The sequence below is a fragment of the Oncorhynchus mykiss genome, chromosome 5 (assembly GCF_013265735.2).
Source record: "Oncorhynchus mykiss isolate Arlee chromosome 5, USDA_OmykA_1.1, whole genome shotgun sequence".
Classification (NCBI taxonomy): Eukaryota; Metazoa; Chordata; class Actinopteri; order Salmoniformes; family Salmonidae; genus Oncorhynchus; species Oncorhynchus mykiss.
In genome coordinates this window covers 87,759,327-87,776,774 of record NC_048569.1, presented here as the reverse complement: position 1 = coordinate 87,776,774, position 17,448 = coordinate 87,759,327, and the positions used below count along the sequence as shown (strand labels likewise).

At 48.2% G+C, this 17,448-nt stretch overlaps 1 protein-coding gene across 4 annotated transcripts in view; it reads left to right on the top strand.

Annotated features, from left to right (window-relative positions):
• The window catches only part of LOC110523029 (low-density lipoprotein receptor-related protein 8-like), a 363,891-nt gene that overhangs the window by 272,329 nt on the left and 74,114 nt on the right, over positions 1-17,448 (top strand). For all 4 annotated transcript variants that reach the window (XM_036978658.1, XM_036978657.1, XM_036978656.1 and 1 more), the window contains exons 10-11: positions 2,512-2,683; positions 14,581-14,808. In XM_036978658.1, coding sequence (XP_036834553.1) covers positions 2,512-2,683; positions 14,581-14,808 — 400 coding nt within the window. The remainder of the gene's footprint in view (positions 1-2,511; positions 2,684-14,580; positions 14,809-17,448) is intronic.

Below are 17,448 nucleotides of genomic sequence, written 5' to 3'. Positions count from 1 at the left end.
TGTCTCTACCATGTTTCATCTGTCTCTTACCAATGTTTCATCTGTCTCTTACCAATGTTTCATCTGTCTCTACCAATGTTTCATCTCTCTACCAATGTTTCATCTGTCTCTACCAATGTTTCATCTGTCTCTACCATGTTTCATCTGTCTCTACCATGTTTCATCTGTCTCTACCAATGTGTCTTCTGTCTCTGCCAATGTTTCATCTGTCTCTTACCAATGTTTCATCTGTCTCTACCATGTTTCATCTGTCTCTTACCAATGTTTCATCTGTCTCTACCATGTTTCATCTGTCTCTTACCAATGTTTCATCTGTCTCTTACCAATGTTTCATCTGTCTCTTACCAATGTTTCATCTGTCTCTACCATGTTTCATCTGTCTCCTACCAATGTTTCATCTGTCTTTACCAATGTTTCATCTGTCTCTACCAATGTTTCATCTCTCTACCAATGTTTCATCTGTCTCTACCAATGTTTCATCTGTCTTTACCAATGTTTCATCTGTCTTTACCAATGTTTCATCTATTTCTTTCCAATATTTCATCTGTCTCTACCAATGTTTAATCTATTTATTTCCAATGTTTCATCTGTCTTTAGCAATGTTTCATCTGTCTCTACCAATGTTTCATCTGTCTCTACCAATGTTTCATCTGTCTCTACCAATATTTCATCTGTCTCTACCAATGTTTCATCTGTCTCTACCAATGTTTCATCTATTTCTTTCCAATATTTCATCTGTCTCTACCAATGTTTAATCTATTTATTTCCAATGTTTCATCTGTCTTTACCAATGTTTCATCTGTCTTTACCAATGTTTCATCTATTTCTTTCCAATATTTCATCTGTCTCTACCAATGTTTAATCTATTTATTTCCAATGTTTCATCTGTCTTTAGCAATGTTTCATCTGTCTCTACCAATGTTTCATCTGTCTCTACCAATGTTTCATCTGTCTTTACCAATGTTTCATCTGTCTCTACCAATGTTTCATCTGTCTTTACCAATGTTTCATCTGTCTTTACCAATGTTTCATCTGTCTTTAGCAATGTTTCATCTGTCTCTACCAATGTTTCATCTGTCTTTACCAATGTTTCATCTGTCTTTACCAATGTTTCATCTGTCTTTACCAATGTTTCATCTGTCTCTACCAATGTTTCATCTGTCTCTACCAATGTTTCATCTGTCTCTTACCAATGTTTCATCTGTCTCTTACCAATGTTTCATCTGTCTCTACCAATGTTTCATCTGTCTCTACCAATGTTTCATCTGTCTCTACCAATGTTTCATCTGTCTCTACCAATGTTTCATCTGTCTTTACCAATGTTTCATCTGTCTCTACCAATATTTCATCTGTCTCTACCAATGTTTCATCTGTCTCTTACCAATGTTTCATCTGTCTCTTACCAATGTTTCATCTGTCTTTACCAATGTTTCATCTGTCTCTACCAATGTTTCATCTGTCTCTACCAATGTTTCATCTGTCTTTACCAATGTTTCATCTATTTCTTTCCAATATTTCATCTGTCTCTACCAATGTTTCATCTGTCTTTACCAATGTTTCATCTGTCTCTACCAATGTTTCATCTGTCTCTACCAATGTTTCATCTGTCTTTACCAATGTTTCATCTATTTCTTTCCAATGTTTCATCTGTCTTTAGCAATGTTTCATCTGTCTCTACCAATGTTTCATCTGTCTCTACCAATGTTTCATCTGTCTCTACCAATGTTTCATCTGTCTCTACCAATGTTTCATCTATTTCTTTCCAATATTTCATCTGTCTCTACCAATGTTTAATCTATTTATTTCCAATGTTTCATCTGTCTTTAGCAATGTTTCATCTGTCTCTTACCAATGTTTCATCTGTCTCTACCAATGTGTCATATGTCTCTACCAATATTTCATCTGTCTCTACCAATGTTTCATCTGTCTTTACCAATGTTTCATCTGTCTCTACCCAATGTTTCATCTGTCTCTACCAATGTTTCATATGTCTCTACCAATGTTTCATCTGTCTCTACCAATGTTTCATCTGTCTCTTACCAATGTTTCATCTGTCTTTACCAATGTTTCATCTGTTTCTACCAATGTTTCATCTCTCTACCAATGTTTCATCTGTCTCTACCAATGTTTCATCTGTCTCTTACCAATGTTTCATCTGTCTTTACCAATGTTTCATCTGTCTCTTACCAATGTTTCATCTGTCTCTTACCAATGTTTCATCTGTCTCCTACCAATGTTTCATCTGTCTCTTACCAATGTTTTATCTGTCTCTTACCAATGTTTCATCTGTCTTTACCAATGTTTCATCTGTCTCTACCAATGTTTCATCTGTCTCTACCAATGTTTCATCTGTCTCTACCAATGTTTAATCATTGAAATGTTCTCATTGTTGTGTTCTGTGTGTGTTTTCTCTCAGAGACAAGCTTGTCCTGTGTAGTAATGCTTTCCTCTGACTGTTTCAGTGTTTTCAGCATTGAAATGTTCTCATATTGTATATCTGTTGTGTCTCAGGGAAGAGCCCGTACCTGATGTTTACTAACCGCCATGAGATCTGTCGTATAGACCTGGTAAAGAGGGAATACAGCCAGGTGGTTCCCACTCTGAAGAACGCTGTCGCCTTGGATGTGGATGTCACCACCAACAAGATGTACTGGTGTGACCTCTACCAGCGCAAGATCTACAGGTAACACACACACACACACACACACGGTCCTTTCTGCTGTGAGTGTGAATATGGTGCGGAGACATGTATTTTGAGACTATAATAACATGACACTTCTACATTCAATGGCAGCCATGTTATAGCTCACCATTAACATTACATGGGGGATATTTATACAATGCTATGTAACTGAATATCTAGAATTATAACAAGGTTCTAAATTCTAAAAGTTGGCCGAACCTTCTCTCTCTCCTCTCCTCTCCTCTCCTCTCCTCTCCTCTCCTCTCCTCTCCTCTCCTCTCCTCTCCTCTCCTCTCCTCTCCTCTCCTCTCCTCTCCTCCCTCTCTCCTCGCTCTCCTCTCTCTCTCCTCTCCTCTCTCTTTCTCTCTCTCTCTCCTCTCCTCTCTCTTTCTCTCTCTCTCCTCTCCTCTCTCTCTCCTCTCCTCTCTCCTCTCCTCTCTCTCCTCTCCACTCTCCTCTTCTCTCTCTCCTCTCCACTCTCCTCTCCTCTCTCTCTCTCCTGGCTCTCTCCTCTCGCCTCTCTCTCTAAATTCTAAAAGTTGGCCGAACTCTGGTTTTGTGGAAAGGTGCTTATCAGGATGAAGTTGGACAGAGGGTTTCCAATATCCTCAAGTATTTGTTCCAGTCTTCTCTCTCTCCTCTCCTCTCTCCTCTCCTCTCCTCTCTCTCTCCTCTCCTCGCTCTCTCTCTCTCCTCTCTCTCTCCTCTCCTCTCTCCTCTCCTCTCCTCTCTCAATTAAATTCAATTCAAGGGGCTTTATTGGCATGGGAAACATGTGTTAACATTGCCAAAGCAAGTGAGGTAGATAATATACAAAGTGAAATAAACAAAAAAGATTAACAGTAAACATGACACATAGAGAAGTTTCAAAACAATAAAGACATAAATATCATATTATTTATATATATATATCTCACCTCTCTCTTCTCTCTCTCCTCTCGCCTCTCTCTCTCCTCCCTCTTCTATCTCTCCTCTCTCTTCTCTTGAGTGACTGTGTGCATGTTGATGGCTACTGAAGACAGCACCTTAATACTGATCTCCTTAGCACCTCTCCCCTCTGTATGCATACAGACAGATAGTGACAGACCCATGAGTCACATCTCTATGTATCCAGGGGCTTGTTAGGGTGCTAGAGGAAGCTACTGGACATGCAAGTACACAAACACACACTAGCTTCTATTTCTGTCTGAGTAGACAATGTGCTGATGGTGAGAACATTTTAGTACATCATAATGAGGGAACAAACTATGTTTGTTCACTTGGTTGATTTGTCTCTCCTTTTCTCTCTCTCTCTCCTCTGGCTTCTTTCACTTCCACTCCTCCTCTACTCTCTCTCTCTCTCTCTCTCTGTTCATTTTACAACATGTCACACATTATGACACTGATGCCTGAAGCACACCTGGAATGGAGAGATGGATGGTGCATGATGGGACTGTTTGCCCTTCACACACAGAAAGTTTGTGTGTGTGTGTGTGTGTGTGTGTGTGTGTGTGTGTGTGTGTGTGTGTGTGTGTGTGATGAGCTTGCCACCCTCCCTTGGAGACTGGGGCCAGGGTAAATCATCTCCGTTTGGCCATATGCTGCTTCTAATTCCTCGCCATGAATAATTATCCCATTACTCACACACACACACACACACACACACACACACACCACAGGGTCCGATGATGAGAGAGGACACAAACATTCTGATTTGACATTGATAAGCACCCTCCCTCGTCTTCAGAACTAGCAGAACAGCACAGACCCACTGGCAGAGAGCCTGTATACCTCCTTATGGGCTGGCTCCTTACAGCAGCAAGTGTACCAGTATCATTCACTTCTCACTCTGGTCTGAAACTGTCATGTTGTATACCTTAACCCCTGCTGTGCTAACGTTAGCCACCAGCCACACACTAGGATACCCACCCAAGTTCCATGTTGTGTGGTCAACACTTGTCACTCTGGAGGGTTTTTCTCTGGCCAGGTGTTTCTTTTTTTAAATATATATTTTATAAACAATACACTCGCAATAACATCTGGTAACCATGTGTATGTGACCAATAACATCTGGTAACCATGTGTATGTGACCAATAACATCTGGTAACCATGTGTATGTGACCAATAACATCTGGTAACCATGTGTATGAGACCAATAACATCTGGTAACCATGTGTATGAGACCAATAACATCTGGTAACCATGTGTATGTGACCAATAACATCTGGTAACCATGTGTATGTGACCAATAACATCTGGTAACCATGTGTATGTGACCAATAACATCTGGTAACCATGTGTATGTGACCAATAACATCTGGTAACCATGTGTATGAGACCAATAACATCTGGTAACCATGTGTATGAGACCAATAACATCTGTTAACCATGTGTATGTGACCAATAACATCTGGTAACCATGTGTATGTGACCAATAACATCTGGTAACCATGTGTATGTGACCAATAACATCTGGTAACCATGTGTATGTGACCAATAACATCTGGTAACCATGTGTATGTGACCAATAACATCTGGTAACCATGTGTATGTGACCAATAACATCTGGTAACCATGTGTATGAGACCAATAACATCTGTTAACCATGTGTATGAGACCAATAACATCTGTTAACCATGTGTACGTGACCAATAACATCTGGTAACCATGTGTATGTGACCAATAACATCTGGTAACCATGTGTATGTGACCAATAACATCTGTTAACCATGTGTATGTGACCAATAACATCTGGTAACCATGTGTATGTGACCAATAACATCTGGTAACCATGTGTATGTGACCAATAACATCTGTTAACCATGTGTATGTGACCAATAACATCTGCTAACCATGTGTATGTGACCAATAACATCTGCTAACCATGTGTATGTGACCAATAACATCTGGTAACCATGTGTATGTGACCAATAACATCTGCTAACCATGTGTATGTGACCAATAACATCTGGTAACCATGTGTATGTGACCAATAACATATGTTAACCATGTGTATGTGACCAATAACATCTGCTAACCATGTGTATGTGACCAATAACATCTGCTAACCATGTGTATGTGACCAATAACATCTGGTAACCATGTGTATGTGACCAATAACATCTGGTAACCATGTGTATGTGACCAATAACATCTGGTAACCATGTGTATGTGACCAATAACATCTGTTAACCATGTGTATGTGACCAATAACATCTGTTAACCATGTGTATGTGACCAATAACATCTGTTAACCATGTGTATGTGACCAATAACATCTGGTAACCATGTGTATGTGACCAATAACATCTGTTAACCATGTGTATGTGACCAATAACATCTGGTAACCATGTGTATGTGACCAATAACATCTGATTTGATTGGACAACATCATAGAGTGGTGAACTCCTCTGTGGTGAACTCCTCTGTGGTGAAACCCTCTGTGGTGAACCACTCTGTGGTGAACTCCTCTGTGGTGAACTCTTCTGTGGTGAACTCCTCTGTGGTGAAACCCTCTGTGGTGAACCACTCTGTGGTGAACTCCTCTGTGGTGAACTCCTCTGTGGTGAACTCCTCTGTGGTGATACCCTCTGTGGTGAACTCCTCTGTGGTGAACTGCTCTGTGGTGAACTCATCTGTGGTGAACTCCTCTGTGGTGAACTCCTCTGTGATGAACTCCTCTGTGGTGAACCACTCTGTGGTGAACTCCTCTGTGGTGAACTCCTCTGTGGTGAAACCCTCTGTGGTGAACTCCTCTGTGGTGAACTCCTCTGTGATGAACTCCTCTGTGATGAACTCCTCTGTGGTGAACCACTCTGTGGTGAACTCCTCTGTGGTGAACTCCTCTGTGGTGAACCACTCTGTGGTGAACTCTTCTGTTGTGAACTCCTCTCTGGTGAACCACTCTGTTGTGAACTCCTCTGTGGTGAACCACTCTGTCGTGAACTCTTCTATGGTGAACTCCTCTGTGGTGAACTCTTCTGTGGTGAACTCTTCTGTTGTGAACTCTTCTGTGGCGAACTCCTCTGTGGTGAACTCCTCTGTGGTGAACTCTTCTGTGGTGAACTCTTCTGTGGTGAACTCTTCTGTGGTGAAACCCTCTGTGGTGAACTCCTCTGTGGTGAACTCCTCTGTGGTGAAACCCTCTGTGGTGAACTCCTCTGTGGTGAACTCCTCTGTGGTGAACTCCTCTGTGGTGAAACCCTCTGTGGTGAACTCCTCTGTGGTGAAACCCTCTGTGGTGAACTCCTCTGTGATGAACTCCTCTGTGGTGAACTCCTCTGTGGTGAACTCCTCTGTGGTGAAACCCTCTGTGGTGAACTCCTCTGTGGTGAACTCCTCTGTGATGAACTCCTCTGTGGTGAACTCCTCTGTGATGAACTCCTCTGTGGTGAACCACTCTGTGGTGAACTCCTCTGTGGTGAACTCCTCTGTGGTGAAACCCTCTGTGATGAACTCCTCTGTGGTGAACCACTCTGTGGTGAACTCCTCTGTGGTGAACTCCTCTGTGGTGAAACCCTCTGTGGTGAACTCCTCTGTTGTGAACTCCTCTCTGGTGAACCACTCTGTTGTGAACTCCTCTGTTGTGAACTCCTCTGTGGTGAAGCACTCTGTGGTGAACTCTTCTGTGGTGAACTCCTCTGTGGTGAACTCTTCTGTGGTGAACTCTTCTGTTGTGAACTCTTCTGTGGCGAACTCCTCTGTGGTGAACTCCTCTGTGGTGAACTCTTCTGTGGTGAACTCTTCTGTGGTGAACTCTTCTGTGGTGAAACCCTCTGTGGTGAACTCCTCTGTGGTGAACTCCTCTGTGGTGAACTCCTCTGTGGTGAAACCCTCTGTGGTGAACTCCTCTGTGGTGAACTCCTCTGTGGTGAAACCCTCTGTGGTGAACTCCTCTGTGGTGAAACCCTCTGTGGTTGAACTCCTCTGTGATGAACTCCTCTGTGGTGAACTCCTCTGTGGTGAAACCCTCTGTGGTGAACTCCTCTGTGGTGAACTCCTCTGTGATTAACTCCTCTGTGGTGAACTCCTCTGTGGTGAAACCCTCTGTGGTGAACTCCTCTTTGTCATCCATCCCTATTATCCACCTTTCTTGTTATTTTAGCGTTAATTAATAGTGATTAGCGTGGTGGCTGGTCGATGCAGCCCTGCTTACTTCCTGCTGTGATTAATACATCTAAGATCAACAATAAATAATCAATAAATCAACAATAACACAGTTAATTAATGAGACTGCCTCCCCTGTCTGTTCCCATTCGTCTCTGTCTCTCACCCTGCGTGCGTGCGTGCGTGCGTGCGTGCGTGCGTGCGTGTGTGCGTGTGCCTGCTTTCCCTGTCTCTCCTTTCTGTTTCATCCTGCTCCTCACTCAAACACCTCTTCAGTTCCCTTCCGTATCCATTTTATTCAACGTGTCTCCCCCCTCCTCCTTCCACTCTCCCAGCTTGTAGTCCCTCTATGTCCCTGTTGTGTTAGGGTGGGAAGTGGGACGCTGTGTGTGGCTCATAAAGCTGTCCTACAGGTCTAGCCAGGTAGTGGAGGAGTCATGTCTCATGGTGGATCTGCTGTGTCTGCTCTCAGGTCATCTCACCTCTGTTACTCAGACAAATCCCCCTCTTTAACAAGAGAGGCTGGCTGCTTTGTCTGCTGATGAAAGGTGACAAGCCCATTCTAATAGCTAGTTTCTACAGGAAATAGAAGGAGGGCAGCAGTTGTTAAAGAGTTCCCAGGTTAAGGTGTTCCTGTCTGGGTATTACTGGCAAGGAGAGTCCCTCCCCCATGACGACAACAGCCTATCAGATGTATTACTGGCCAGGAGAGTCCCTCCCCCATGACGACAACAGCCTATCAGATGTATTACTGGCCAGGAGAGTCCCTCCCCCATGACGACAACAGCCTATCAGATGTATTACTGGCCAGGAGAGTCCCTCCCCCATGACGACAACAGCCTATCAGATGTATTACTGGCCAGGAGAGTCCCTCCCCCATGACGACAACAGCCTATCAGATGTATTACTGGCCAGGAGAGTCCCTCCCCCATGACGACAACAGCCTATCAGATGTATTACTGGCCAGGAGAGTCCCTCCCCCATGACGACAACAGCCTATCATATGTATTACTGGCCAGGAGTTTCCCTCCCCCATGACGACAATAGCCTATCAGATGTATTACTGGCCAGGAGAGTCCCTCCCCCATGACGACAACAGCCTATCAGATGTATTACTGGCCAGGAGTTTCCCTCCCCCATGACGACAATAGCCTATCAGATGTATTACTGGCCAGGAGAGTCCCTCCCCCTGTCACGAATCCCGTTTCCTGAGTCTGTTTTTTACCTATGTTCTGTCCTGGAGAGTTTTTCCGGCGTCCTGGAACGCACCCTGTCCTGAACACACACCTGGTCCTGATCATCTCTCCTCTTCATAAGCCCGGACCTGACATCCATTCCCTGCCGGATCGTTAGCCATGAACATTACTCACCCGGATCATTTACCCCATTCCAGCCTGGTCGTCAGAAGATTCCGCTTCCCCATTGGATCCACCTATTTACTCCCATCAACTCATCACCGCTACCCGCTACACCACCTGGATATATCTACCCATTCACTTGTAAATAAATACTCACCTTTTTTCTACTCTCCTTGTCCTGGTCTGCTTCTGGGTTCAACTTTGAAGATTCGTGACAGAACGATCCGGCCAAGAATGAACCCAGCGGACCTGGATTCCGCTTGCCATGGTCATTACCCAGCAGGGGAGGACATTGGGACAACACAAGACGGAGCTACAGGAGATAGCGGTTGCAATCCAGAAATTATCTGCTAGCTTGACACAGATCCAGGATCAGCTCAGTTTGCTGGCGATTCATTCACCACCTATTTCACCCATCTTACCTGCCGTGCCTGATGCGTTTTCCTTCCGTGAACCCAAGGTACCGACGCCTGATAAATATGAAGGGGATTTGGGAAGATGCCGTTAGTTTCTTATGCAGTGTGGGTTAGTGTTTGATCTGCAGCCCCATTCTTACGCCACTGACAAGGCTAGGATAGCCTTTGTTATTGAACTGCTGCGTGGAAGAGCTCTGGAATGGGCTTCAGCCGTTTGGGAACGACAGGGGACCTGCATGTCTTCATACCAGGAATTCACGGGAGAGCTGAGAAGGCTTTTTGATCATCCAGTCCGAGGTAAGGACGCAGCTAAACGTTTGTTCACTCTTCGCCAAGGAGCTCGCAGTGTGGCAGACTTTATGATCGAGTTCAGGACATTGTCTGTGGAGAGTGGTTGGAATGAGGAGTCACTACAAGCGGCTTTTTACCAGGGGTTGTCGGAGCAACTCAAGGACGAGCTGATATCCTATCCAGAGCCTAGTGATCTAGACAGCTTGGTCACTTTATCTATTCGGGTAGATAATAGAGTCCGAGAGAGAAGGAGGGAGAAGCAGTGGGGCCCATCCAATCAATCAGGAACTCGGTTACCATTCGGTTCAGGAAGTAAACCAGAACGTTTTGATCGTTATTCCCCACACGGGATTAGTGGAGGGGTCTTGCCACCAGATCCTGAACCAATGCAAGTGGGGCGACACGGGCTAACTAAGGAGGAGCGCCAACGTAGACGTGAGACCAACAGCTGTTTCTACTGTGGTAGCTCAGGACATTACATCTCCACTTGTCCACAGCGTTCGTTAAACTGCCCGGCTCGCTAGTTTTGGGAGGAATTTTAGCGAGCCAGATTCAACCTCTCCAGAATCCTGTCAGACCCCGTTTTCCTGCGACCCTTATGAATAAGGATCAGAGCTTAGAGATTAACGCTTTTATTGATTCAGGTGCCGATGGCAGCTTTATTGATGCCGACTTGGTGGAACAGCTGGGGCTTTCTAAGGAGCAATTGCCGGAAGCCATTGAAGCAACCACTCTGAACGGCAGTAGTCTGGCACGGATCACTATGAGGACTGAACCGGTTAAGATGTTGTTGTCGGGGAATCATTCAGAGTTTATCTCCTTCTTCATTCTGTCCTCACCCCATGTTCCTCTGGTTATTGGTTACCCCTGGCTGAAGGAACACAATCCCTCGTTTGATTGGGTGACGGGTAAGGTAACTAGTTGGAGCATTGATTGTCATGCTAACTGTCTTAGCACTGCCTGTTCTCCTGCCATTTCCAGTCAGGTCAGTGACTCTGTTCCTCCTGATTTGTCCCTGGTTCCAGAAACATATCACGAGTTGGGTGAAGTATTCAGTAAACAGAAGGCTCAGTCCCTTCCTCCCCACCGACCTTATGACTGTGCGATTAATCTGTTTCCTTGAGCTTCCTTACCCAAGGGACGGTTATACAGTATCTCTCGACCTGAACGTGAGGCCTTGGAGACCTACATCAAGGAGTCTCTAGCTGCAGGTCTCATTCGACCCTCGTCATCACCTCTGGGAGCAGGATTTTTTTTGTGAGCAAGAAGGATGGCTCTCTTCGACCGTGTATTGATTATCGGGGTTTGAATGATATTACGGTCAAGAACAAGTATCCCCTGCCCTTGATGAGCTCGGCTTTCGATTCTTTACAGGGTGCTACGGTTTTTACGAAGCTTGATTTACGTAATGCTTATCATTTGGTTCGGATCAAGGAGGGAGACGAGTGGTTGACTGGGTTCAATACTCCGATGGGACATTTCGAGTACCAGGTGATGCCGTTTGGACTGACCAACGCTCCTGCTGTGTTCCAAAGTATGGTGAATGACGTTCTGAGAGATATGATTGGTATTTTTGTGTTTGTTTACCTGGATGATATCCTCATCTTCTCGAAGGAGCTTTCTAGCCACTTTCAGCATGTCAAGCAGGTCCTGCAGCGGTTATTGGAGAACCGTCTGTTCGTGAAGGCTGAGAAGTGTGATTTTCACGCCCACACGACGTCCTTCCTCGGTTACATCATCTCCAGGGGAGAGCTCAAGATGGACCAAGAGAAGGTTCGGGCGGTTCGGGATTGGGTCCAGCCCGGTTCGAGATTGCAGCTCCAGAGATTCCTGGGGTTTGCACATTTTTATCGGAGGTTTATCCGTGATTACAGCCGGGTGGCCGCCCCTTTAACTGTACTGACGTCTTGCACCAGAACATTCTGTTGGTCTCCTGAGGCAGACCGAGCATTTCTAGATTTGAAGAGCCGATTCACCAACGCCCCGATTCTCTCTCAACCTGACACTTCCCGTCAGTTCGTTGTGGAGGTGGATGCGTCTGATGTGGGGGTGGGCGCCATCCTGTCCCAGCGTAGCTCCACTGACGGTAAACTCCATCCCTGCGCCTTCTACTCTTGTCGTCTTTCTCCAGCTGTAAGAAACTACGATGTGGGTAACCGGGAGCTTCTCGCTGTGAAGCTTGCCTTGGAGGAGTGGCGTCACTGGTTGGAGGGAGCGGAGCAACCGTTTGTGGTCTGGACTGACCACAAGAATCTGGCTTACGTGCAATCGGCTAAACGTCTCAACTCTCGTCAGGCCCGGTGGGCTTTGTTTTTTGGACGCTTCAATTTTTCCCTGACGTTCCGACCTGGGTCGAAGAACGGGAAGGCGGACGCCCTGTCCCGGATGTTCTCCAAGACGGAGGAGAGTGAGGCCAAGACTGAGACGATTCTTCCCCAGAACGTTGTCGTGGGAGCCGTTACATGGAGGATTGAGGAGGAGGTGATGGCGGCTCTTCGGACACAGCCCGGGCCCGGTAACGGTCCACCCGGTCGGTTGTTCGTGCCTGAGTCGGTTCATTCTGCTGTCCTTCAGTGGTCCCACGCCAGCAAGATAGCTTGTCACCCTGGTGTTGCTCGGACTATGGCGCTACTGCGCAGACGATTTTGGTGGCCTGCCATGGGAGAAGATACCCGGAGGTTTGTTGCCGCTTGTCCTGTTTGTGCGCAGAATAAGAGTACCAATCGGGCCAGCTCTGGGCTTCTTCACCCCCTACCTATTCCCCGACGACCTTGGTCGCATCTGGCCCTGGATTTTGTCACGGGGTTGCCCTCTTCTGTTGGTAACACGGTTATTCTGACCATTGTGGATAGATTCAGCAAGTTTGCCCACTTTGTTCCCCTCTCCAAGCTGCCTTCTGCCACTGAGACGTCCGAGATACTGGTTAGGGAGGTGTTCAGGGTCCACGGGTTGCCCTGTGACATTGTTTCTGACCGTGGTCCTCAGTTTACCTCTGCTGTCTGGAAATCCTTCTGTTTGGCCATTGGAGCTACAGTCAGTCTCACATCTGGATTTCATCCCCAATCTAATGGTCAGGCGGAGAGAGCCAACCAGAAGATGGAGTCCACGCTGCGTTGTCTTGTCTCCTCTGATCCCACCTCTTGGTCATCTCAATTACCCTGGGTCGAGTATGCCCATAATACCCTTCCTTCATCTGCCACTGGGATGTCCCCCTTCCAATGCCTGTACGGATACCAACCTCCCTTGTTTCCTTCTCAGGAGAGGGATCTTTCGGTCCCTTCTGTCCAGGCCCACATTCGTCGTTGCCACCGGACCTGGCATCGGGCCAGGAAGGTTCTCCTTAGAGTTTCTGACCGGTATCAGATCCAGGCGAATCGTCGCCGTATTCCTGCTCCCGCTTATACCATCGGAGATAAGGTGTGGTTGGCTACACGGGATCTTCCTCTACGGACTGAGTCGAGGAAACTGTCACCAAAGTTCATTGGTCCGTTCGTGGTGGAGAGAATCATTAACCCTGCTGTGGTCCGACTAAAATTGCTGGCAACGCTTCGAGTACACCCCACCTTTCATGTCTCCTGCCTCAATCCGGTTCACCTCAGTCCTCTGTTACCACCTCCTCCTCGTCCTCCTCCTCCTCGGATGATCGGAGGTGGTCCTGTCTACACGGTGCGCCGCATCATGGACTCCAGACGGCGGGGTCGAGGGTTCCAGTATTTAGTGGATTGGGAAGGATATGGTCCTGAGGAGAGGAGTTGGATTCCTCGGCGTCAGATCCTTGACGATGACCTGCTTCGTGACTTTTACCGCCTCCACCCTGGCGCTCCGGGTAGTCCGCCCGGTGGCGTTCGTCGGAGGGGGGGTACTGTCACGAATCCCGTTTCCTGAGTCTGTTTTTTACCTATGTTCTGTCCTGGAGAGTTTTTCCGGCGTCCTGGAACGCACCCTGTCTGGTTGCCGGGCAATGTAGCCAGTTGGGGTTTCTGATTACCCGCACCTGTATCCCATCAGCTATCTGCACACCTGGTCCTGATCATCTCTCCTCTTCATAAGCCCGGACCTGACATCCATTCCCTGCCGGATCGTTTGATGAACATGAACATTACTCACCCGGATCATTTACCCCATTCCCGCCTGGTTGTCAGAAGATTCCGCTTCCCCATTGGATCCACCTATTTACTCCCATCAACTCATCACCGCTACCCGCTACACCACCTGGATATATCTACCCATTCACTTGTAAATAAATACTCACCTTTTTTCTACTCTCCTTGTCCTGGTCTGCTTCTGGGTTCAACTTTGAAGATTCGTGACACCCCCATGACGACAACAGCCTATCAGATGTATTACTGGCCAGGAGTTTCCCTCCCCCATGACGACAATAGCCTATCAGATGTATTACTGGCCAGGAGAGTCCCTCCCCCATGACGACAATAGCCTATCAGATGTATTACTGGCCAGGAGTTTCCCTCCCCCATGACGACAATAGCCTATCAGATGTATTACTGGCCAGGAGTTTCCCTCCCCCATGACGACAACAGTCGTATCTGATTTTTGGTTCTGTTCTATGTAATGTATCAGTTCCATGGTTTTGTAATATAGAGTGGTCTGATATGGACTCTGACACCTGGATGGGTCTGCAGTTGATTCTGTCTATTGTTGTCTTTGTGTGCCTTAATATACTGTCCATGTGTGTGTATAGTATGTGTTGTAGTAATGTCATAATAACCTCTTGTCTGTGCTCCCCAGTGCGTACATCAACAAGGCCAGTGATTCGTCAGAGCAGGTGACTCTGATTGAGACAGCGCTGTCCTCTCCAGAGGGACTGGCTGTTGACTGGGTCCAGAACAACATCTACTGGACCGACTCCGGAGATAAGACTATCTCCGTCGCCACGGGAGATGGCAAGAAGAGGAAGGTCCTGATCGACACTGAGCTGAGCGAACCACGAGCCATCGCTGTGGACCCCCGACAAGGGTGAGAGGGGTGAGGGATCAGAGGGAGGGAGGGATGGGATCGGGGAGTAGGGGGAGGTTGGGGTTAGTGTTGGGAGAAGGTGAGGGAGGAAGTGAGTGAATGAGTGATGAAAAAAATAAAGGACGGATTGTGTGTATGTGAGAGAAGGACAGAGACAGGGACAGAGAGAGAGAGGGAGCGAGAGGGAGATATAGAGAGCGAGAAAGAAAGAGAGAGAGAGAAAGAGGTTGGGGGAAGGAGTAAAACAGGATGACTGTCCATGATGCATCACATTATGTGTTGCCTATCTGGTCTAAACACTGAAACAGGTCAGAACACGGAAACAGGTCAGACCACTGAAACAGATCAGAACACGGAAACCGGTCAGAACACTGAAACAGGTCAGAACACTGAAACAGGTTAGAACACTGAAACAGGTCAGAACACTGAAACAGGTCAGAACACTGAAACAGGTCAGAACACGGAAACCGGTCAGACCACTGAAACAGATCAGAATACAAACAGGTCAGAACACTGAAACAGATCAGAACACGGAAACCGGTCAGACCACTGAAACAGATCAGAATACAAACAGGTCAGAACACTGAAACAGGTCAGAACACTGAAACAGGTTAGAACACTGAAACAGGTCAGAACACGGAAAGCGGTCAGAACACTGACACAGGTCAGAACACTGAAACAGGTCAGAACACTGAAACAGGTCAGAACACGGAAACCGGTCAGCACACTGAAACAGGTCAGAACACGGAAACCGGTCAGAACACGGAAACAGGTCAGAACACTGAAACAGGTCAGAACACGGAAACCGGTCAGACCACTGAAACAGATCAGAATACAAACAGGTCAGAACACTGAAACAGATCAGAACACTGGGGCGGCAGGTAGACTAGTAACCGAAAGGTTGCTAGATTGAATCCCCGAGCTGACAAGGTAAAAACCTGTTGTTCTGCCCCTGAACAAGGCAGTTAATTCACTGTTCCTAGGCAGTCATTGTAAATAAGAATTTGTTCTTAACTGACTTGACTAGTTAAATAAACAACAGATCCTCTCATCATATCGCCTTGTTTCTCCCTCCCTCCCCCTGTACCTCTCCCTTTTCCTCTTCCCTCCCTCCCTCCCTCCCTCCCCCTGTACCTCTCCCTTTTCCTCTTCCCTCCCTCCCTCCCTCCCTCCCCCTGTACCTCTCCCTTTTCCTCTTCCCCCCCTCCCTCCCTCCCCCTGTACCTCTCCCTTTTCCTCTTCCCTCCCTCCCTCCCTCCCTCCCCCTGTACCTCTCCCTTTTCCTCTTCCCCCCCTCCCTCCCTCCCTCCCCCTGTACCTCTCCCTTTTCCTCTTCCCTCCCTCCCTCCCTCCCTCCCCCTGTACCTCTCCCTTTTCCTCTTCCCCCCCTCCCTCCCTCCCTCCCTCCCCCTGTACCTCTCCCTTTTCCTCTTCCCTCCCTCCCTCCCTCCCTCCCCCTGTACCTCTCCCTTTTCCTCTTCCCTCCCTCCCTCCCTCCCCCTGTACCTCTCCCTTTTCCTCTTCCCCCCCTCCCTCCCTCCCTCCCTCCCTCCCTCCCTCCCCCTGTACCTCTCCCTTTTCCTCTTCCCCCTCTCCCTCCCTCCCTCCCCCTGTACCTCTCCCTTTTCCTCTTCCCTCCCTCCCTCCCTCCCCCTGTACCTCTCCCTTTTCCTCTTCCCCCCCTCCCTCTTCCCTCTTCCCCTCCCTCCCTCCCCCTGTACCTCTCCCTTTTCCTCTTCCCCCCCTCCCTCCCTCCCCCTGTACCTCTCCCTTTTCCTCTTCCCTCCCTCCCTCCCTCCCTCCCTCCCCCTGTACCTCTCCCTCTTCCCTCTTCCCCTCCCTCCCCCTGTACCTCTCCCTTTTCCTCTTCCCCCCCTCCCTCCCTCCCTCCCTCCCCCTGTACCTCTCCCTCTTCCCCTCCCTCCCTCCCCCTGTACCTCTCCCTTTTCCTCTTCCCCCCTCCCTCCCTCCCTCCCCCTGTACCTCTCCCTTTTCCTCTTCCCCCCCTCCCTCCCTCCCTCCCCCTGTACCTCTCCCTTTTCCTCTTCCCCCCCTCCCTCCCTCCCTCCCTCCCTCCCTCCCTCCCCCTGTACCTCTCCCTTTTCCTCTTCCCCCCCTCCCTCCCTCCCTCCCTCCCTCCCTCCCTCCCTCCCTCCCTCCCTCCCTCCCTCCCTCTGTACCTCTCCCTTTTCCTCTTCCCCCCCTCCCTCCCTCCCTCCCCCTGTACCTCTCCCTTTTCCTCTTCCCTCCCTCCCTCCCTCCCTCCCTCCCTCCCCCTGTACCTCTCCCTTTTCCTCTTCCCTCCCTCCCTCCCTCCCTCCCCCTATACCTCTCCCTTTTCCTCTTCCCTCCCTCCCCCTCCCTGTACCTCTCCTTTTTCCTCTTCCCCCCCTCCCCCTGTACCTCTCCCCTTTCCTCTCCCCCCCTCCCTCCCGCCCTCCCCCTGTACCTCTCCCTTTTCATCTCCCCCCCTCCCTCCCTCCCCCTGTACCTCTCCCTTTTCCTCTTCCCTCCCTCCCTCCCCCTGTACCTCTCCTTTTTCCTCTCCCCCCTCCCCCTGTACCTCTCCCTTTTCCTCTCCCCCCTCCCTCCCTCCCTCCCCCTGTACCTCTCCCTTTTCCTCCCCCCCCCTCCCTCCCT